The 23,427-nt window shown below is 44.0% G+C and overlaps 1 protein-coding gene across 2 annotated transcripts in view; it reads left to right on the forward strand.

Moving 5' to 3' along the window:
- Positions 1–1,810: 1,810 nt before the first annotated feature.
- The window catches only part of LOC144679025 (putative beta-1,3-galactosyl-O-glycosyl-glycoprotein beta-1,6-N-acetylglucosaminyltransferase 7), a 54,491-nt gene continuing 32,874 nt past the window's right edge, over positions 1,811–23,427 (forward strand). The window contains exons 1-2 of one of the 2 annotated variants that reach the window (XM_078539254.1): positions 1,811–2,830; positions 21,257–21,352. In XM_078539254.1, the coding sequence (XP_078395380.1) occupies positions 1,870–2,830; positions 21,257–21,352 (1,057 nt within the window). In that variant the 5' untranslated portion in view covers positions 1,811–1,869. The remainder of the gene's footprint in view (positions 2,831–21,256; positions 21,353–23,427) is intronic. The other variant, XM_078539252.1, reaches the window with a different exon arrangement.

A 23,427-nucleotide genomic window follows, 5' to 3' on the forward strand; every position in this document is an offset into this window, starting at 1 on the left:
AGCCCCTCTTCCCAAACCCTCCCCCCCGCCACTCACTCAATCATAAGCCTGGCTTTTCCTATAGCCTCACAACAACACTGAACCACCCTGAAACCCTGCAAACCCCTTCCTGGCTAGGCCATCATGACTGAAAGTTGGGAATAAATGTTGCTGAAAATCAGAGGCTTTTGATCCTAGCACATGCTGGGTGCATGCTTTTTGTTTTGCATTTCTTCTTGGTGATAGTTTCTTATGGTTATTGTTGTTTGTTGCTGCAATTTAACAACCAGAAAACTAAAGTGGTAATGTCCAGAAAACCTGCACCAATTCACCACAGGCCGACAAAATTTAGGCTCTGCTGCTCCCCACCCAAGGCCTGCTGAAACCCCCAGAGACTCGGGTCCTCCCACCCCCCCAGAGACGCAGCTGCTTCCCCCCACCTCAAAAATACGGAAACCCCGTGTCTTCATGGAGGAGCCAACAGCGAGCACGCCTTCCTGGTGGGATGAGTGATGGCAGCCAGCTCTGCCCTGTTGAGTGGAGGCTCCCCTGGGTCCTGCTCCTGATCTCATTGCTGGTAAAGGTCAGGAAAAAAATTAAAAGGGCTGAATTCCATTATCCAAATGTCAGAATTCTGTCAAACAGTGGAAATTTCTCACCCTAGCCTCAGCTGGAGCATTACATCCAGTTTTGAGCCCCGCACTTTAGGATGTGAAGGCATTTGAGCGGCTGCAGAAAAGGCTCCAGAGAGGATCAGGAACTTCAGTTACATAGAAAGATTGGAGAAGTTGGAACAATTCCCCTCAGAGAAGGTTGAAGGAGATTTGGTCGAGGTATTCAAATCATGACAAGTCTGGACAGAGTAGATAGGCAGAAACTGTTATGATTGGTGGAAGGATAGAGAGCCAGAGGGGCACAGATTTAAGATAATTAGCAAAAGAAACAAAGGCGACTTGAGGAAAAACCCTTTTCACACAGAGTCATTAGGATCTGGAATGCACTGCCTGAGAGTGTGGTCAATTGAAGCTTTCAAAAGGGAATTGGATCATTATCTGAAAAGGGGGAAAAAAAATGCAGGGGAATGGCACTAGGTGACTTGATCCTTCAGAGGGCCAGTACAGACATGATGAGCCTGATATGGACTCCCTCTGTGCTAAAAACAAAAAAACTACTGCGGATGCTGGAAATCCAAAACAAAAACAGAATTACCTGGAAAAACTCAGCAGGTCTGGCAGCATCGGTGGAGTTTTTCCAGGTAATTCTGTTTTTGTTTCCCTCTGTGCTGTCCGATTCTATGAAATAACACCTCTCTTACCAATGGATGCAGCAATGTGGGGAATGTTGAACTCTTCTGAATATATGAATTCAGACAAATTCAATGGCATTCCCCGTTTTAAAGTGTCTTGAGAGGAAAAGAATGATTTGACCAGGTTTGAGCTTTATGGGGGGGGGGGGGGGGGGGGGTTGGCGGCCAGCTATGGTTTCAGTGAAACTGCAGAGTTGTAACATCCAGGTGGACTAACACAAAAGCGATAAATACTTGTCGGTGCTGGAAATACTCGGCGGCACCTGCGGAGAGTTCACACTGCAGGCGCATGACTTCCAACACCTTGTTGTTGGCTCAGTTCAGGAATTACCAGCTTCCTGTTACAGCGCGTTCACGTGCTCTGGTTTCTCCGAATATGGGACCGGAGACAATGGCCCTGGCCTTCTGTAGGTTATGGGTGGAGCTGTGTGTGTGTGGGAAGGAGTCGGGGCAGCCAATGTAGCGCGGACAAGAAATGGGGTGGGGTGTGGAGCCGCGGCGGGGTGTCTGGAAACCGGCAGCGCGGACAATGGGGGAGTCGAGCATTTGAAAACCGGGTTCGAAAAAGAGGGGGGGGGAGGCAAATGAATGCGGCAAAGTGGAGCTTCTTGCTGTGCGCCGCTGTGAGCGCTGTCATCTGCCTCTGCATCTACATCACCAGCAAAGTCAAGCGCCCCGTGCCCCAGGGCTGGAAGTTCGACTGCGCTGAATGCGGGGACTATCCGGACGAGCTGTGCACCGCGCTTTTCCAAGGCAAGGCGGCAGCCCTGGTCCTGGGAGCCGAGTGCGAGCAGATCCACCGGCCGGAGGCGACGGGAGGCCGCCCGGTCAACTGCTCCCGGCTGCTGGCCTCCCACTCCTACATCACGGAGACGCTGTCCCAGGAGGAGGCGGACTTCCCCCTGGCTTACATCCTGGCCGTGCACAAGGACCTGGACACGCTGGAGTGGCTCTTCAGGGCCGTTTACACCCCCCAGAACATCTACTGCATCCACGTCGACAACAAGACGTCGGAGGGCTTCAGGCAAGGGGTCCAGGGGCTGGCCGACTGCTTCCACAACGTGTTCCTCGCCTCCCGGAGCGAGAAGGTGGTGTACGGCGGCTTCTCCCGGCTGCAGGCGGACATTAACTGCATGGAGGAGCTGGTGCTCTCCCGGGTCAAGTGGAAATACGTGATCAACCTTTGCGGCCAGGATTACCCGCTGAAAACCAACAGGGAGCTGGTGCGGTTCCTCAAGAGTCGCTGGAAGAATAAAAACATCACCCCGGGGATCGCGCAGCCCGAGCACATGAGGCACAGGACCAGCCATGTTCACAGGGAGTACATCTCCCCGGGCCAGTCCTATGTGATAAAGACACAGAAGAGGAAGACGGGGGGCGTGCCGCACGGCCTCAAACTTTACTTCGGTTCCGCTTACTACGTCCTCACCAGAGAGTTCGTCCGCTTCGTGCTGACTGATCAGCGGGCGAAGGACTTGCTGCAGTGGTCGAGGGACACGTACAGCCCCGATGAGCATTACTGGGTCACCTTAAACCGCATGGCAGGTACACACACACATCCACTGGCACTCAGGCAAAGGGACTTAACCAAGTTGTGAAGGGAGAGAAACCTCGCCAAGTCCCAGCTAAGATCAGGACTGTCAATGAAGTGTCGTTAGAATCAGGAATTCTATTTATAGTCACAAAATGTTAAGAGTGAAATAATCTAAACTCGCCCAAACACTTTATTATTTCCCAGGAACTAATTAATTTCCCTTTTAAAATAATTAATGGCATCTGTTTCAACAGCAGCTTGTACCAGAGGATTCCGGCTTCTAACTGCCCTCTGAGTGAAAATGATTTTTCTAATCGAGCCTTTTATTTTGTAGCCGTTTCCTATTTTAATATGATTTCTGCGAAGGGTACAACTGTCGGAGCAAAAGTTTGCGGTTTTGTGTTGCTTTATTGATGTTTAAAAATGGCACATGCTGAGGTGCTGCAGAGCGTCGGTATGGAGTCGACGGGCCGAGTGGCGGCTCCCTGTGCTGTTAACCATCCTATGATTCTACCTCCCATTTATATAAAAAATGCGAAGTGAAACCATAAGCCGAACGTTAGACAGGGGATGCGAAGGTGAGGACGTTTGAGGTTTTTTTTAAACTTTGCCCTAGTTTCCTAGCTAGCTACCGGGGTTGTATTTGTCAGAATAGTAATCTTGTGACCACATGTTTATACTGCTTTCTGATTTTAATCAGTCACCTGCAGCGCTCTGTGCATCAGAGTACTTGGTGAACCGTTGATCTCGACTTCATACGCCCCCTCCCTTAATACTGACTGCATAGAATCTGGAGCAGCTTGTTTACTCTGATCCTAATGAAAATAATGGTGTTTTTCAGTGAGCAAATTTCCAACAAGGACCAATTTCAGTTGTATCTCTGGGATGCACCCAATAAGAGTCCATAGCTTTCCACAGCCAAACATTCTGTTTCAGAAACATTTGCTGAATCTTGAGGTGGCAGCATAACAATATAACAGAAATCAACTGCAGTAAACTCGTGTTTTGGCCGTGATGTGATACCCGTTGATTCGGTAGCCCGACAAGTACAGAAATACATTGGGCACTTCGTTTATCTGGTACTGTTTCCCACACGTTTGCTGCTAACAGAGACCAAATAACAGCAAGTTGTATTTATCTAGCACATCCACCATGATGAGATGTTCCAAAGTGAAAAATGCCAGTCTGTCTTTTTACATAAATGCTTTCATGCCCAAAGGATATCCCAAAGTGCTTTTCAGCCAGTGGGGTACTTTTTGAAGTGTATCACTGTTGTAATTTAGGAAACACCACAGCCAATTAGTGCTCGGCAAACTCCCACAAACAACAATGTGACAATGACCAGATTTGGTGATGTTGATTGAGGGATAAATATTGGCCAGGACACTGGGGATTACTCCACTGTTGCCCTTCAAAATCATGCCATGGAATCTTTTATGTCCACCTGAGAGGACAGATGGAGCATCAGTTTAATAATTCCATAAGAGACACCAACAGTGTACTTCCTCATTACTGCACTGGGGTATCAGCCTTGATTTTTGAGCTCAAGGCCTGAAGTGGGACTAGAACTCACAACCTTTTGACTCAAAGTGCTACCCACTGTGCATGGCTGGCACATAAAGGGGGTAACAGACACTGGTCAGTGGGGTTGGGGCGGGGGGGGGCGGGGGTAGGTGAGAGAGAGAGTTTGAAGAGAGAAGCTTTCAGGAGGATTTCTTTTATGACAGAGAGATGCATGAAGAAGGAAGGATTTAAGAGAATTCCAGAGTTGAGGGACATAATGGCTGAAGGCTAAGCGATTTGGCCTTTGATACTCAAACTAGGAGGAGGCTTGTTCCAAAGCATTTGTTTATTCGTTATAAAAAGAAATTAAAATACAAGTTATACTTTATAGTAAATAAATGTTCAGGTACAGCCTGTCAAATATTACGGTTCTGAGGTGATTGATTTTAAATGACCTCGTTGTTGTACGTCAGGTGCACAGCCTTGCTCAGAAAAATGTAATTTTCTATACTTGAAGTCATTGAGAACTTGATTTTGTGCCTATATTGCAATTAATTTCAATATTTCCAAAGCCAAGTAGCTACCTAACAACTCCTTTACATCCCACAACACGCACAAAGTCAACTAATGATTCCTATGATATTATCCCATAAATATAAAGTTACAATAGGGGACATTATGTCCTATATAGCACAGTTGCACACATTGCTGACATTAACATCTGTGAATGTGAAAGACTTATTCTACAGATGAGACTGGAGAAAGTATTTTTCTAACTTTCACCGATGGTAGAAGAGAGAGTGTGGAATGCAGAGTAGGCTAAAGATAGAAGAGCAAAGATACAAAATCGAATATGGGGTCGAAGAAGATCAAAATGCTAGGATGGGGCAAAGCCATATAGAGATTAAGCAATGAGGCAAAGCTCCACGAGAGTAGCACATGGGGGGAAAGTGAAATAGTTTTTTGCTTTTGACAATGTGACTTCTTTTAACATTGCGGCAACATCTGTTTTACATTTTGTTTTATTTTGGATTTATTTTGTGAAATTTGATCGAAGGCGATTGGCAACAGTTTGATCCCTGACCACATGATCTACCTCAGTTGTCAAAAATAATTACATTAAATGTAACTATTTGATATTGTTATGCTCCTGAATTAAAAGGAATGTTCTTTGTCCCAAAGAATAGCATGACACTCCTGCCGCAGTTAAATTATTTTCTGTTCATAATGAAAATCTAAACACTAATAGTTCATTTTGTGCTCCATAAAAACATTATTGTCTACACCTTATAGATAAATGGAAACTAAATTCACCTTTTCAGTTGAAGCAGATATCACTGCTGTTACTGACAGCACTCTCTACTTTCTGCCTAGGGAAGCACTATTTTCCCTGTTCATGTTGACTCCCATTAGTCAGTGACCATTGCCTTGAGGAGGTTGTCCCCTGTGCTAATGGGAAGGGGCAGACAGGCCAACATAATGGGAAAGATGAGGAGAAGCTCTGGTCCACAGAATCGCACTGCAGCATGATGTAATTCAAGAGAAATGAGGTGGAAGGAGATAGAAATTTTGATGTGGCAAAAATAATTTGTGTAATTTACTGTGTAAATAGGACATCACTCCAGGACCAGCAAAAAGATTTAGCTTTTGATGTATGACTCCCAGGACATTTCAAAAACTCAATCGAGAGTAAATTGAGAGCCATGTGTTTTTTTTAGGCTCTTTCAGGGTTATGTTCTTTGCAATGCAAATACATAATAGACTGCTTATGTGTCAGTATATTCAAGCAAATGGTACAAAGGTGACAACATAGTATCAATGTGAATGCTTTCAGTCAATGTTCTTGAGAATATAAATGCACACAGATCATTATTCTCTCCTTACTAGCATATCAGTGACATAGACTGGAAGTGTTAGGTTACAATTTATTATTTAAATGTTTTGGGTGAATTCTGTGCTCATCAGATGAATGATTTGAATGCTGGATAATGGAGCACCCCCACATCTGGTGCAGCTGGTGGGATCTATGTTCTGCTCCAACAGTGTGCTCCCCCCCCCCAATGCCCACAAGGACACTCGACTCCAACCCCAGTGTGATTTTTAATTTCTGTTTCCCATACCAGCAATCCTTGTGCCCTAATCAATTGTGGAGTCAGTTTTTGCTGTGCCTTTTCTTAATAGATCAAATCATACCAAACTAATTACCTGTAGGATATTTACACTTTAAAGCAGCTGTAAGATAGACTGAACTCCATATCAGGCTCCCAAACTAAAAGGATAATATTCCCAGTCCACCATGGCACCCAGTTCTTAATATGCAATTTTGTGTCAGATGCAGACTTGCATATTTTTTTCATACTGTTCAATTGTTGTCAAATAATAGGACACTGTATCAAATGACTTATTCAGCGAATATGACCTAGTGTGATATTATGGAAATGTGACCTTATGTGGGTCTATAGATATTTGTCGGTTATATTCTGTTTTATAAAAGGGAACCTAAAAGCCGTCTTATAAATATGCTTGTAATAAGAGGAAGGTTGGGGCTAATTAGGGAGGATGAAGGAGATCTTCTTTTGGAGGCAGAGGGTGTGGCTGGGATAATAAATGAACACTTTGGCAACATCCTATTCTTCAGTGAAGATAAATGCAGTGTACTGTAGTAGTAAAGGAGGAGGCAGTAGCAATATTTGATAGGATGGTAGTTCTCAAAAGTAGAAATGTCGCCTGGTCCAGATGGGGTGCATTCTCGGTTGGTGAGGGCAGTAAGGCTGGAAATTGGGCTCTGGCCACATTTTTCCCATTCTCCTTGGATGTGAAGGTCATATAAGAAAACTAGAGGATTCCAAACATGATACCTTTTTAAATAAAAGGATAGAAGGATAAACCTGCTAGTGCTGTTGAATGTTTTTATATACTTTAAAAAGGTGTTTGACAAAGTACAGCTTAATTATCTTGTTAGCAAAATTAAAACTCATGGAAGTAAAAGGACAGTGGCAACATGAAATCAAAATTGACTGAAGGGACAGAAAGTAATGGTTCATGGTTGTTTCATAGATTTGAGGGAAGTAAACAGTGGTGATCCCAAGGGATTGGTATTATGACTACTGTTCCTTTTGATATATATTAATGACCAGGACTTGGATAAACAGGGCAAATTTAAAATTTTTCAAATTATATGAAATTTGGAAATGTAGCAAACAATGAGATGGATACCGATAGACTTCAGGAGACAGATTGGTGAAATGGGCAGACCCATGACAGATGAAATTTGATGCAGAGAAGTGTGAGGTGATACATTCTGCTGGGAAGAATGAGGAGAGATAACAGCATGGATTTTAGCACTTAGTGGTGATGGAACAGCTTTCACCATTCTCTTTGCTCACAGGCATTTTGCGGGCTTTTCAACAGATATTTCTACTATTCTAGCATGTTTGCTGCAGTGCCCTCTACAGAGGATCTGTGGTGTCTGCACAAGGCAAGCAACAATCTTTAATCAGATTGAAGAAGTTTAAATGAATCGTACAGGGTGCGAATTTTTTTTAAAACTGGGAAATATAACATTTAATCTTTCTTCCTGCAAATAATTTGATTCAGAAAAACAGATGTGATTAAGGGAGTGTGTACAAAGAGACAAACAGAAAAATAACATTTAAACATATTATTGCTTTCAAATATCAGCAACATTAATTTTCTTCTGAGGGAATGAGTCTCCCACATTCAAAATTGTTTTCAGGGCCGGAGAGGTGGTTCAGTAATTATCACTTAACTATACAGTTTAAAAATTCATTTACTCCTAAACTTAACAACCCTAATTTTTCAGCCATCTTTAGTGCAGGACCCTTGGTAAATACCCTCAATTTCACACCACTACTGTGATTTCAGTGCTCAGTCTATGGATGAGGACTGCAACAGCACACCCTGTGGTAGAACAGAGCTTCTCTGACAGCAATTTCTGGATATCCACATTTGAACTTGGCTGTAAGATTTATCCTGTAATAACAGTGAGCACTAATAGCCTTGCTGTTGTTACTACAGCAAGATCCAAGCCAGTTATGAACAAAATGGTATAATTTTAAAGTGGTTGCAGACAGACCTTGGGAGTAAATGCACACAAATCTTTGAAGCTTGCCAGGTGCATTGAGAAGGATGTTTTTTAAAAAAAAAACATATGGGATCCTTGGATTTATTAATAGAGGAATAGAGTACAAAGGTAATGAAGTTATGTTAACAACAGTTTGCATTTATGTAGCACCTTTAACATCATTAAACAGTCCCAAGGTATTTCACAGGAACATTATAAAGCAAAATTCGACACCAATCCACATGAGGTATTAAAACAGGTGAGCAACAGCTTGATCAAAGAGGTAGGATTTTAAGGAATGTTGAAGAGAGAAAGGTAGAATGGCTGCCAAGTTTAGGGTGGGAATTCTGGGCCTAGGCAGCTGAACTAACGGTACCAGTAGTGGAGCAAATAAAGTTTGGAATTCACGAGGTGTAATCTGATGAACGCAGAGATTTTGGAGGGTTGTTTGACTGAAGAAGGTTACAGGGATTGGACAATGTTGCAGGGTAGAAGTAGGTGAACTTGGTGATTGTGTAGTGAAAGGATTTGAAATTTAGAATTCAATGACTCTGGTCAGCTCAATATTGAGCTGCTTTATTGATACATATGGGGTAAGCCATTAGCTGCTCTGTTTCAGTGCCTTGCTCATGAAGTTATCACGAGATATGATTTTGAAGTAAAATTGTACCTTACTCTCAATCTCAGAGATGGCTTTTAGATCTTGGGGTACATGGTCAGAAGCTCACCTTGGGGTCAAATACAACACCGAGGTTGTGAAGAGTCTGTTTCTATGTAACTATGACTCTCTTAATTGGGTCTCTACAGAGAGTCAGTTCTGGCTAGTTACTCCTGTGGTGGTCTTGTTACTGTGGTTGGCCAAAACACACAAGTCGTGCCTCCCCAGTGGTAACTCCAATAGTGCGTTGAAGCGTCTATTGGTGGCTAAACAACTTCGGAAAAACAAGAGATAGGACGGCCGTTGATCCGTGTAGATCGGATACGTAGTCTCATAACAGTATCAGCCTTCAAAAATGGAGAACCCAGATGGTTCAGAGAAGCCCGGTTGGGAAGCACCCGGATAAACAATGTCGTCTGTAGCAGCGTACTGTGCAAAATGTCAATGACCAGCCAGGCAAGCCACAAAATCTTCCTCTACCTAGATTGAAGAGGAAGACCTGAGACTCAGACAATATTACTTACCCTATTGGGAACTGAGTCCGGGAGCCGAGCCAGACCAGCACCCCAGATAGACATTGACAATATCAATGTTATAGAGGAGCCCAGGTGGGCCTATTTAACATCGATATGACCAAAAGGCACCGGGTTAAGAACATCTGTACCAGGTGCTTACTCTGCAATAAAAGCGGAGAATACCATGCGATTGCTTGCCACTACCCGCAATGTAGCGGCAATGAGAGCCACCCATGCAAACGGGGGCGTACCAATGCAGCTGAGTGCGAAATGAGGTTTACAACCAAGTCCAGACTCAGCCAGCATGAGAGATATAGGCATGCCAACCTGTGAAACGAGAAACGCCTGGAAGCCCAAAAATCTAAATCCATGGTAGGAAGGAGGGCTCATAAATGGTTTGAGGAAGAAATCAAACTTCAAGAATTAGAACTGAAATTTGAAGGATGCAGGAACATCAACAAGGAAATAGCAAGCATTCTCAAGACGAAGACCGCCAAACAAATTTCAGATAAATGTAGTGCTTTGTGGCGCATCTGGGCGGAGGCCTAAGAAACAACAGTGGACAATCCTACAGAAGACCTCCCTGAAGGCAAGCCAAAGGGAGAATCCAGCAATCCCAACGGGCAAGTCCCTTGACCAAAAAGGGTACTCAACACCCCCACCCCCCCCCATCTCCAGCCAGTATCCCGAGGCATCGGGGTATTGATGACTAACCTACTCAGGCTGAAGAACTAATGGATGTTTCTAACGACTCCGAAAGCAGGGCTCTGGGTATTGGGCTAATGGAAAGCATCACCAAAATCCTGATGGGCAGGGACAGACCCGCACGCAAAGCCAAAGGATCCCCCGAGAGGTCAGGAGGAAAGTTAAGGAAGGAAAAGTGTTATAGTAACACCAGTGCAAGAAAAAGACGTGCAAACTAGAAAGCACTATTCAGAGCAACCCAGCTTCTCTACAAATTCAATAGGCGTCAACTTGCTAGACAGATTATGGGGGTGCCATCTACATCTTTATGCTCTCTTACTAGGGAAGAGCTGGAGCAGAATTTTCTTAAATTGCCAACACCCAACAATAAAGCGAATCTTAGTAAACTGGCTAAATATTCTGGTCAGAAGGACGACAGATCACTGATGAGGCCTATAGAGGAAAAGGAAGTGAGTGCTGCAATCCAGGGGATTGACGAGAAAAGCGCAGCAGGCCCAGATGGGATGAACCTGGAAGCTATCCAGAATATTCATAAGAAAGATGCTGTGAGACTTGCTCGATTCCTCTCTCTTATGGTTGAAATCCAGCATAATCCCGGACTTCCTCAAGGAGAGCCGAATGGTCCTAATTCTGAAGTCTGAGGACCCAGAACGGTTGAAAGACATCAACAATTGGCGCCCTATCGCCATAGGTCGATTGTTGCTCTGCCTTTTTATGAAGATCATGGCAAAATGACTTGTGTGATAGTCAAAATTAACTCCAGGCGGAAGGGCTTCTTAGCAGCAACTCCTGGATGCAATGAAAACATCGTGATTCTCAAACATCATTTAAAGAGCTAAAAACAATTGGTTTTTGTTGTCTTTTGTTGATCTCACCAAAGCATTCGACTCTGTGGGACATAAATTATTTGTCAAAGCATTACACAGAGTGAGTTGACCTACAGACTTCATTTCATTGGTTGAAGATCTGTATTCTGACAACACTACGGTGGCCGAAGGAAACAGAACCAAGACCTCTGCAATAAAAATCGCTAGGGGAGGTGACTCCCTATCACCAATTCTATTCAACATAGCGTTGGACCCACTGGTATGCTCCCTGGAGAAGGCCAACTTGGGTATCCCTATGCACCTGGGTGGCAGAAAAGTCAACTGTTCTGCATTGGTCTTCGCTGACAATATTGCCCTCCTCCTAAGCGACTCCCACGCTGGGATGGAACAGAACCTTAAACTAGCCCAGTCATTTTGCGACAATATGGGACTAAAGATCAATGTCTCGAAAACCAAAGGTTTCCACTTTACATATAAGGGAAAGACCTTTTTATACAATCATGGTAAAAAATAGAAGTTAAGGAGTGAATTGGTATCCTATATCCCCGCCACAGGAGAGATCAAGAAATACATGGGTTCCCGGATAGATCTTTGGACAGGCTTGACCAGAAGGGGATTGGGAGGAGAAGCTTAAGACCTGGACACAAAGCTTACGGGCAGCGGCTCTCTGACCAATACAAAGAATTAAGATCTTGAAAGCACATCATCCCCAGGCTGTATTTCCACTTGATCCTCTCCGAGGTATCGCAGAATATGCTAGTCAAACTGGATCAGATTATCAAAAATGCTACGTAGTAGTTCTTACTCCTCCCACACCACATAACTGATGACCCCCTGTGCTCTAGTAACAGGAATGGAGGGCTTGGCATGCCCAAGTTCAAATTCCAGCTGCAGTTATTTGTAAACGTGTTGCACTTGAAAGATCTATGGATGTGGTGATACGGGCATCCTTCGAATTCTCCGGCGAGAGAGATAGAATTAGAAGATTGAAAGAACTTAAGTTCTCAAGGAAATCGATTTCCTATAAGAGAAATATGGCTGTACCTCGGCAGAGGAAGATGCCACTGAATCTGTCTTGGAAGCCACAACCAGGCCCAGGCCAGACGAAAACCGATGAACAATTACGGGGCTTGGAGGGAGTGGGAATTTGCAAAATGGTCAAGGCTTATGAGCCAAGGAGCTGGCATTTCATATTACAAAAATGACGAGATCTCAAATACTTGGATTAAATCCATCTAGCATATCAAATCATCCCGCTTTATCAATAGTTTGTTATTATGGACTAATTTGCATCCTACACAGTCGACCTCGACTCGGGGTCGGCCACACGTGATTAAAAGTTGCAGGAAGTGCGAGGCCCCTTACGAATTCCTCGCCCATATATTTCTGGATTTTGCCAGTTTGTCAAGAATGCTAGAATTAAGCGGCATAATAAGATACTGCATGAGTTGCATCAATATGATGCCAGGTACGGCTGGCCATCAGACCTGGAGCCTAGGCTTACAGCCATAGACGGTTCCTTATGGAAACCTGACATCATTTTCCGGAAGGGAACAAAGATTGCTGTGCTTGTTGTGACAGCGCGTTATGAGGACGATGATAAGACCCTCGAAGGTGTGGAAGGAAAAAGTCAAAAGTATAAACATCTGGAATCAGAACCTATGGAATTGACAGGAGGTCTTGAGCCCAAATTCTTTGGTTTTGTACTAGGCGCAAGAGGGAAGTGGCTTGAACTGAATAACAGCCTTATGTGGTTCCTGAACATACAGTGATGTAAGTAATTCGCCCAACGAATATCCAGACTTGTGATATCCTTAATGCACAATTTTGCAAATTTTTAGTGATCGATTAAAAAGTATTAAGATTCTTTACGTCGTCCAGCATTGTGCTGGTAATGAAACATACCTGTCCTTGGTATCAATGTTCGGTGTCCTGATTTCAGATAGCATTGCATATCCCAACCCCAGTCCTCAACGTAGCATCAGTGAAGCCAGCGCCCCCAACCCTCCAGATGTGGAATGCTAGAGGTCTACAAAATGTGGACAAGCCATGTAAATAATCGGATAAGGTGCTCATGTGTGTGTATTTAAATAGCCAAGGAGTGGATTGTAGTTTTGCGGCGGGGGTTGAAAACGATGGCCTTTGATCTTCTCTGTATTTAGTTGGAAAAAATTTCTGCTCCTCCAGTACTGGATGTCAGGCAACCTGAGACTGGTTAGGTCCCAGCTGGAGTATTGTTTAGTTCTGGGCACCAGACTTTAGGAAGGATGTGACGGCCTTGGATTGAGTGAGGGGGGATTTATTAGAGTGGCACCAGGGATGTGGGCCTTTGGTTCTGTGGGGAGACTGGAGAAGCTGAGGTTGTTCTCCTTAGAATCATGAATGGTCCAGATAGAGTAAGTAAAGATAAGCTGTTTCCAGTGGCAGAAGGGTCAGTAACCAGGAGGACACTGATATAAGATTATTGACAAAAAGAACCAGAGGTGACCTGAAGAAACTTTTTTTTCACAGCGTCATGAAAATGCAGACACTAAAGTGACTTGAACTTTCAGTTCAAGATGGCTAACCCTAGTTTGCCTTGTTATACATTCCCCATTCCGATTAATTCGAGTGGAGTCGGTCTGTTTGAAAAATCCATCAAAGACAATGACTTCAGGTGAGTGTGAAGGACTCATATATCTTCTGTCTCATTAGCAAGGCATCTATGGCAATCACCTGAGAGATTCAACTTTTGGAGACCATGTTTTCTCAGCAGAACGGAGGACAAGCATTTTAGGGAGAAGACCTAAGTGGGGCCCCTCCTCCCTACGTTTTTCTCCAATCCACCTAGTTATCTCTGAGCCCTGTTTACTGTCTGTGATCTTCAAGGGAGCCCTGATGCAGACAGATTTTTTTAAAAGAATCCAAACCAGCAGTACTGTCTGCCTTTGAATTGGGAGCATCGAGACCATTGAGTTCAGCCTGAAGACAGCAGAGTTCCAAAACTACAGACTGTATACCTGAGTGGCCAAACCATGGCTTGTGAGCCTTGTCTGGCTCTTTGACACAAAGCGTGTGGCTCATTCCTCGTGCTGTGAAACCCGTTAAATCGCGCATTGGAGGGAGGGAAAGAGCCGGGTGCAGCCTTGACCATGAACAGCTTCAGAGGGAGAGAACCGGGGAGCAGGCAGCAGCTCTGGGAAGAGGGAGGGAAGGAGCGTTAAGATCAATGATTCGCTCTGGCCTCGTTGCGAGATTTCTTTCATAGTTTCCCGCCAGCCTTACGTAGGGCTGTATGACCCTCAGCATCAATTTCTTGGCTCCTTCACCTGCCCCCTCACTCCTGACCCTCCAACTTGTAGCCTCTGGAGGAAACTGTTTAATACAGAACAGGAATGTAAGAATGTACTGTATTGGGACACAAGTACTCAGATTCAAGTTTGTTCAGTAGGGTGGTTACAACTTTTTTTCAAGTAGAATCAGTCATGTTTTTTAACCTCTTGACTGATTTTCCAAATTGGAAGAGCAAAGCTGTCAAAGACAGTTAAGCAGTGAGCATGTGCTAGCTCTATTGTGTGTCAGTGAAACAGGTTTGTTTTTGCCACAATCTGAATTGAGTGAAGGAAGCCTGGAAGATAAAAGAAAAAGCTGAAGGTTGAGAGAAAACCATCATACACACATGAACAGCTGAAAATTTGTCTCACGTCAACAGCAATAAACCCTTCACAAACTTTGTGGATGAAAATGGCAATGTCAAATTGTAAGAATATACTTTTAATGCTATATGCACTTGCATTCTTGTTAAATATATTTACTCACCAGAAATATGTACAATAGTAATAAAAAAGTGCCTGTATAGGTTATCTGTGTCTTGTGCCTCTCAAATGCCTGAAGATTATTGTATGCGACTCAATGGTTCAGAAGGTTTGGCCGCCCGTGCAGTACACTGTGCGTGCGTGTTTGGATTACCCCTTTGTTCAACTCATCAAAACCTGTCCTGTTGGTTCTTCTATGATCACAGTACATAAACATTTAAGTTCAATTGGCAAGTATGTCCTTTTCAAACAAAAAAAACTTGTTGCAGTCAAATGAGGAGGGAGCAGAGGGGAAGAGCAATTCGATCCCCCCTCACATGGTTGTAACAACAGTGAGCTGCTATCTCGAATTTCACTATCTGAAAGGGTGCAGGAAGCTATAGTAACTTTCAAAGGAGGCTTTGATAAATACTCATGTGGAAAAAGATCGCAGGGCTACAGGGAAAGAGCAGGGAACTGGGATTAATTTGATAGCTCTATCAAAGAGCTGTTCCAGACATGATGGGCTGAATGGCCTCCCTCTGTGTTATCATTCTGAGGTTCAATTTCATCCCTCCCATTGAACTTAGAAACATAGAAAATAGGAGCAGGAGTAGGTCATTCGGCCCTTCGAGCCTGCTGCACCATTCAATATGATCACAGCTGATCCTCTACCTCAGTGCCATACTCCCGCGCTGTCCCCTTACCCCTTGATGCCTTTAGAATCCAGAAATCTATCTATTTCCTTAAATATATTCAGAGCTTGCCCTCCACAGGCTTCTGTGGAAGAGTTCCATAGGTTCACCACGTTCTGAGTGAAGAATTGTCTCCTCATCTCGGTCCTAAACGGTCTACCTTGTATCCTGAGACTGTGATCCCTTATTCTAGACCCCCTCCCCCCAGCCAGAGGAAATATCATCCCTGCATCAAGTCTGTCCGTCTCTGTCAGAATGTTATGTTTCAATGGGATCTCCTGTAATTCTTAACTCCAGTGAATACAGGCCTAGTCGTCCCAATCTCTCCTCTTATGGCAATCCTGCCATCCCAGGAACAGTCTGGTGAAACGTCGCTGCCCTCCCTCTATGGCAAGTAAATCCTTTCCTAGGTAAGGTGACCAAAACTGCATACAGTACTCTAGGTGTAGTCTCGCCAAGGCCCTTCACAGTTTCAGTAAGACATCCTTGCTCCTGTACTCAAGTCTTCTAACAATGAAGGCCAACATACCATTTGCCTTCTTAACTGCTTGCTGCACCTGCATGCTTGCTTTCAGTGACTGGTGTACAAGGACATACAGGTCCCTTTGTACATCAATATTTCCCAATCTATCACCATTTAAATAATACTCTGCCATTCTATTTTTCCCACCAAAGTGGATAACTTCACACTTATCCACATTATAGTGCCCGCTCACTCAACTTGTCTAAATTGCCTTGAACCCTTTTAGCGCCCTCCTCATCACTCACAAGTACCATGTTGTTAGCAAACTTGGAAATATTACATTTGGTTCCCTCACCAAAAATCATTGATATATATTGTGAATAACTGGGGCCCAAGCACGGATCCCTGTGGTACCCCACTGGTCACCGCCTGTCACTCCAAAAAAGACCATTTATTCCTACTGTTTCCTGTCTGCTAACCAATTCTCAATCCATGCCAATATATTACCCTCAATCCCATGTGATTTAATTTTATACTCTTATGTGGCACTTTATCAAAATATTTCTGAAAATCCAAATACACCACATCCACTGGTTCGCCCTTATCTATTCTGCTAGTTACATCCTCAAAAAACTCCAGTAGGTTTGTCAAACATGATTTCCCTTTCAAAAATCCATGTTGACTTTGTCTAATCCCATTGATATTTTCTAAGTGTCCTGTTATCACATCCTTTATAACAGACTCTAGCATTTTCCCTACCACTGATGTTAGGCTAACCAGTCTGTAATTCACTGTTTTATCCATCCCTCCCTTTTTTAAATAGTGGGGTTACATTTGCCACCCTCCAATCTGCTGGGACTGTTCCAGGATCTGCAGAATTTTGGAAGATGACAACCAACTCATGCACTGTTTCCATGGCCACCTCCTTTTAGTACCCTGGGATGTAGATTATCGGGCCCCAGGGAATTATCGGCTTTTCGTCCCATTAATTTCTCCAGCACTGTTGTTTTAGTAATACTAATTTCTTTCAATTCTTCCTTCTCACTAGACCCATGGTTCCCTAGTATTCCTGGGAAGTTATTTGTGTCTTCCTCGGTGAAGACAGAACTAAAGTAATTATTTAATTGCTCTGCCATTTCCTTGTTCTCTATCAATTCTCCTGTTTCAGACTGTAGGGGACCTATGTTTGTCTTCACTAATCTTTTTGTTTTTGCATACATCTTCCCCAGAATCGGTCCCAATGCCTCAGGAATCTAAACCCCTCCCTCCAACACCATCTCTCTAGCCACACATTTGTCTGGTCTATTCTCCTATTCCTGACCTCGCTAGCATGTGGCACTGGGAGTAACACTGAGATTACTCCCCTTGAGGTCCTGCTTTTTAATTTATTTCCTAGCTCCATATATTCTACTTTCAAGACTCATTCCTCTTTTTACCTATGTCGTTGGTATCGATATGGATTGCAATCCCTGGCTGTTCACCCCCCTCCTTCAGGATGCCCTGCAGCCGCTCAGTGACATCCTTGACCTAGCACCAGGGAGGTTCCCTGCCTGCAGCTGCAGAAATGTCTTACCTATTCCCCTTACAATAGAATCCCCTGTCACTATTGCCCTCCCACTCTTTTCTCTCCCCCTGCCCCGCCCTTTGCGGGTGCAGCTGAGCCACTTGTAGCACCACGGACTTGGCTCCTGCTGCATTCCCCTGAGAAAACCATCTTCCCCAGCACTATCCAAAATGGAAAACCTGTTGGAGATGGACCCTGGGGGCTCGTGCATTACCTACCTAGTGCTTTTACTCTGTCTGGAGGTGAAACAGTCCGTTTCTGCCTGTGCACCCATTATCTGCGGGGTGACCACCTCACTGTACTTGCTATCCACAAAGATCTCATCCTTGCGGATGCTTCAGAGTGCCTCCAAGTGCAGCTCCAACTCCGAAACATGGATTTCAAGTAGCTGCAGCTGGAGACACTTCCTGTGCACTAGAAGTGCCCCTAACTTCCCACATTGCACAGGAGGAGCATTCCACTGGGCCGAGCTGCCCTGCCATGGCTTACCCTCAAATTACTCCCTTTATTTTTACTTCCTCTAGAGAATATTAAGGATAGAAGAAATACTTACCAAGGCTACCACTCTTCTTACCAAGGAAAGGTAGAAAATAAAAAGATCACCTCCCTCCCACTTCAGTAAACACCCCTCCCCCCTCACAACACCCTGCTCCTCCTCTGGACTGCGTAGACCAATGGTGGGGGTTGGATTGCCACTATGTAAAACCTGTACAAATTTCTGTGCTTGGGGAATCCGTTCTTATACTCCTTTCGCACAACAAAGCCTATGGAGATTAATTTAATCCAACCACTGCCTAGCTATCATTTGAATGCATCATTTTCAAAAGTTGTCATTAAACCATCTATGCCCACCTAAGTCGCATCAAACTTTTAAGATCTTGGCTTCGTCGAATGGCAAGCAGGAAAAGCATGGTGACCGTGACACCCAAGTATCTTGTTAAGGATTCAAGGCACTATTGTGTTCTCTGGGAGCAGTTTAATTCTCTATTCCCAAATAGCAAATTGTCTCTTTGAAGCTCTGCTAGATTTTTGCTGAAGTCTGTCTTTTGATCGTTTTACTATATCATTGCCCTGTTTGTGTGTAACGAGGTCTAATTTCAGGGACCAGCATCCCAAGGATAGTTGAAGAACGCTCGACTCAAAATTGATTCAAGCTGTTTTTCAGGCGTCCAGAGTGGCTGCCCAAGATGGGCGTTTGGCCCTTGCATAGACTGATGAAGGGCCTAATGCCTAATTTAGGATCCCTGAGAAAGCTGGTTAAAAATAAATTGAGGGATTGCCATTGAAAATGAGTTCAACTGTTTGTACAGCAAACCGTACAGTGCCCATAATAAAACATGGGGACTGAAAGCAATAATACATTGCAAGAAACCAAAAATAGTAGGGATTTCTGAAACATGGCTACAGTAAAAAAAAAGGACTGGGAAGTAACCACCTGAACAGTAACATATTTAGAAAAGATAGGGGAAAACAGGTGGTGGAGTAACTTCACTTAATAGAGGGAACGGAGTGGCAGTAGGAAAAACAAATGAGTAAGACAGAAGGAGAATCCACATGGATAGAGGTTTTAAAAAAAAACTATCATATTAGTGGGAGCAAACAGTAACTATTCATAATGGCAGAAGGTTGGAATGTGGTCTCACAAGGATCAGCGCTGTTCTGGGGCTGAGATGATTGGCTCCAACTACCAAAACCATCTTCCATCGTACTAAGTATGACTCTGGCCAGTTGATTCCCATTGACTCTAGTTTTGCTAGGGCTCCTTGATGCAACGCTTGGTCAAATGCTGCCTTGATGTCAAGGGCAGTCACTCTCACCTTGCCAGGTTAGCGTTCAGTTCTTTGGTCCATGTTTGGACCAAGGCTATAATGAGGACAGGAGCTGAGTGGCCCTGGTGGAACCCAAACTGAGCATCTGTGAGCAGGTTATTACTAAGTGCCGCTTTATAGCACTGTCAGTGGCCTCTTTCATTACTCTGATGGAGAGTTTCTGATGGGACAGTAACTGGCCAGGTTGGATTTGTCCTGCTTTTCCTGGTCAGGGCATACCTGGGCAAGTTTCCACTTTGTCGGATAGATGCCAGTGTTGTAGTTGAACTGGAACAGCTTGGTTAAGGGCATGGCTCGTTTTAGTGCGATTGCCAGAATGTTGTCAGGGCCTATAGCCTTTGCAATATCCAGTGCGTTCAGCTATTTCTTGATATGACGTGGAATGAATCAAATTGGCAGAAGACTCAGATCTGTGATGCAGGGGACCTCAGGAGAAGGCCTGTTTGATCTGTGCCATCTTTAATTCAGGCAGCTGCCTGGGACGTCACTGACACTGCATGTGCAGGGAGTACACCCTTTGTGCTTGCAGTGTTGACAAACACATCCTATTTTAATTGGAATATAAGAACAAACATCAAACCTCAAATGCGTGTGGAGAGTCATATAGACATTTACAGCACAGAAGGAGGCCATTCAGCCCATCGTGTCTGCGCCAGTCAACAAAGATCTGATGACACAAATCCCATTTTCCAGTGCTTGGCCCATAGTCCAGGAGGTTATGGCATCGCAAGTGAATATCTAAATACTTCTTAAACGTTACGAGAGTTTCTAACTCAACCACCCTTTCAGGCAGTGTGTTCCAGACTCCCACCACCCTCTGGGTGAAAAAATTTCTCCTCGACTCCCCTCTTAGCCTTCTACCTATTACCTTAAATCTATGCCTCCTTGTTATTGACCCCTCTCCTAATGGAAAAGGTGCCTTCCCATCCACTCTATCTATACCCCTCATAATCTTATACACCTCTTATCAGGCCCCCTCTCAACCTTTGCTGTTCCAAGGAAAACAACCTCAGTCTATCCAATCTTTCCTCATAGCTCAGACCCTCCAGCCCAGGTGGGATCCTGATAAATCTCCTCTGCACCCTCTCCAGTGCAATCACATCCTTCCTATAAGGCGGTGACCAGGACTGCACGCAGTACTTCAGTTGTGGCCTAACCAGCGTTTTATACAGTTCCAGCATACCCTCTCTGCTCTTGTATTCTACACCTCGGCTAATAAAGGCAAGTATTCCCATATGCCTTCTTAACCACCTTAACTACCTGCTCTGCTACCTTCAGGGATCTGTGGATATGCACACCAAGGTCCCTCTGATCTTCAGTATTTTCCAAGGTCCTACCATTCATAATGTAATCCCTTGCCTTGTTAGACCTCCCCAAGTGCATTACCTCACTTTTCTGGGTTGAATTCCATTTGCCACTGTCCTGCCCACCTGACCAGTCCATTGATATTCCCCTGCAGTTTATGGCTATCCTCCTCACTATTTACCTCCCTGCTAATTGCCCTCAGAGAGACCCTGAATTATCAATTCCCTTTAATGTTGCGAATTCATTGCCAAGTAGAAAAAGTAGCAGTGCCAAGCAAATTGCATATTTCTGGTGTCAGAACATGTGCACGAATCAACCTCTAGTGGTACAATGTTGCATGTACTTTGTCTTTAATTGCAGACCAACCTTTTGGGGTAGGAAGCACAGTGATACATTTCCAATCTACCTAGATGTAACCAAATAGGATTGATTTGGAAAATCTACAAAAGTGGCATTTTCAGGATTGGAAAAAATATATACTTCAAATTAATTAAGTTGCACTTTTCCTTTTAACAGATGCGCCAGGAGCAGATCCCAATGCTGAGTGGGAAGGCAATGTAAGATCAATTAAATGGCTGGACCAAGCTCAAGTGAACCACAATGGTTGTAAAGGTAAACTCAAATATAATCCACATTGCAGCAACATTAATGCTTATAGCATATTAGTTAAGCATTGTGGCTGTTTTTTTTTGCCAAAAAATTTCGATAGTAATGATGAATAATTGTGGGAATACTGATCACAGTATCTGGATCGCGATGATTTCATAGCCCTGTGGTGGTTGTCACGAGGATTTGAATAAAATGTAATGCTGGGCATGCAAACTTCTTTTTTTTTCCCCCAGGAGGTATACAAAACTTGGATGAAATACCACTAAATCTGTTAGTGGTATTAAACAGCACGGTGCTGTATTTGGCTTTAAAATCATAAGCTCTGCTGAGATCAGCTTTGTTCTCGTGTTCATTTACTGGGAGCTCTATGTTGAGTGCACATCCATAACTTATGTCTTTACTCTTTGTATAGTAAACTTGTCTGTTTTTTATTTATGTACTGGACTTCAACCTATGTCAGTTAAATAATACACTTTTATACTGCTGTTAGCTTAGACCTGATTCAGCTTGCGTCAGCTCCCAATCTTCTATATTGCTAAGTCCAGCTACTTTCTCCTTTGCCTGCCCTGCGAGTAACCTCCCTGTTACGGCTGGAACATTAGCAGTGAACAGGAGTAGGCCATTTAACCCCTCGAGCCTGTTCTAACCTCAAATACCTGCCCACCTGTACTAATTATTGCAGCAGCTAACATCCCTTTGAAATGTTTGAGGCCGATTTACATTGAATTTTACTTGCATTTAAATTTGGGCTCCTATATTAATCTGAAGGTGGTTTCCAAGCCGGAAGGATGAGTAGGATGGAATTGTGTGGGAAATCCAGAATTCTAATGAGCAGCTCAGAATATGAAATTGTTTCAAACAAGGTCATCAAATGAGTCCATGCCGGCCATGACTACAGCTGTGCAACTTTTGGATACCACCTTATCTGCCACCTTAAATAGGAACAGATTCCTTATCCATGGCCTTAAAACTTGTCACAGGCCTTCACCACTTGGTCGAGTAGTAGGACTGGTGTGGCCATGTTCCAGGATGAGGGTAATAGCACAGAGGCATATGGGACTGGAAACTCCACCTCACTTACCATCTGTTTTCACCAACCCCCTCCAAAACACCACAGTTGTCAATACCTGACATGCTGTCTCATCTCAATATGGCCACACCTGTCCTGCATGAGTGAAGGTGGAGCAGTTTGTGGCGAGGCTTCTCAGGCCCTAAAACCCAGAGAGTGTAGACCAGGGGTCAGCAACGTTTGAACCTGATGAACTGTCTTTTTAAAAAATTGCTTAAAATAAAAACTATTGGAAATCACAAGTTGAAAATTCAACATTCCAAACCAAAAACATGACAAATTGTCAGGTGCCTCTGGTAGAGTGCATAATTTACATATATAATATATCTATTTCATTTATGCATTAATATATCATTGCTCACTGATGCTCAGTTTGGGTTCCACCAGGGCCACTCAGCTCCTGACCTCCTTACAACCTTGGTTCAAACATGGACAAAAGAGTTGAACTCCTGAGGTGAGAGTGACTGCCCTTGACATCAAGGCAGCATTTGACCGAATGTGGCATCACGGAGCCCTAGTGAAACTGGAGTCAATGAGAATTGGGGTGGAAAGATTTCCCATGGTTGGAGTCATACCTAACACAAAGGAAGGTGGTTATGATTGTTAATTAATCATCTCGGTTCCAGGACATCACTGCAGGAGTTCCTCAGGGTAGTATCTTAGGCCCAACCATCTTCAACTGCATCAACAATGACCTTCCTTCCATCATAAGGTCAGAAGTGGGGATGTTCGCTGATGATTGCACAATGTTCAGCACCATTCATGACTCCTCAGATAGTGAAGCAGTCCATGTCCAAGTGCAGTAAAACCTAGACAATATCCAGGCTTGGGCTGACAACTGGCAAGTAACAGTCACACCACACAAGTGCCAGGCAATAACCATTTCCAAGAAGAGAGAATCTAACCATCGCCCCTTGACATTCAATGGCATTACCATCATTGAATCCCCCACAATCAACATCCTGGGGGTTACCATTGACCAGGAACTGAACTGGACTAGCCATACTGT

The sequence above is a fragment of the Cetorhinus maximus genome, chromosome 3 (genome assembly GCF_964194155.1).
Source record: "Cetorhinus maximus chromosome 3, sCetMax3.hap1.1, whole genome shotgun sequence".
In the NCBI taxonomy this organism is placed as follows: Eukaryota; Metazoa; Chordata; class Chondrichthyes; order Lamniformes; family Cetorhinidae; genus Cetorhinus; species Cetorhinus maximus.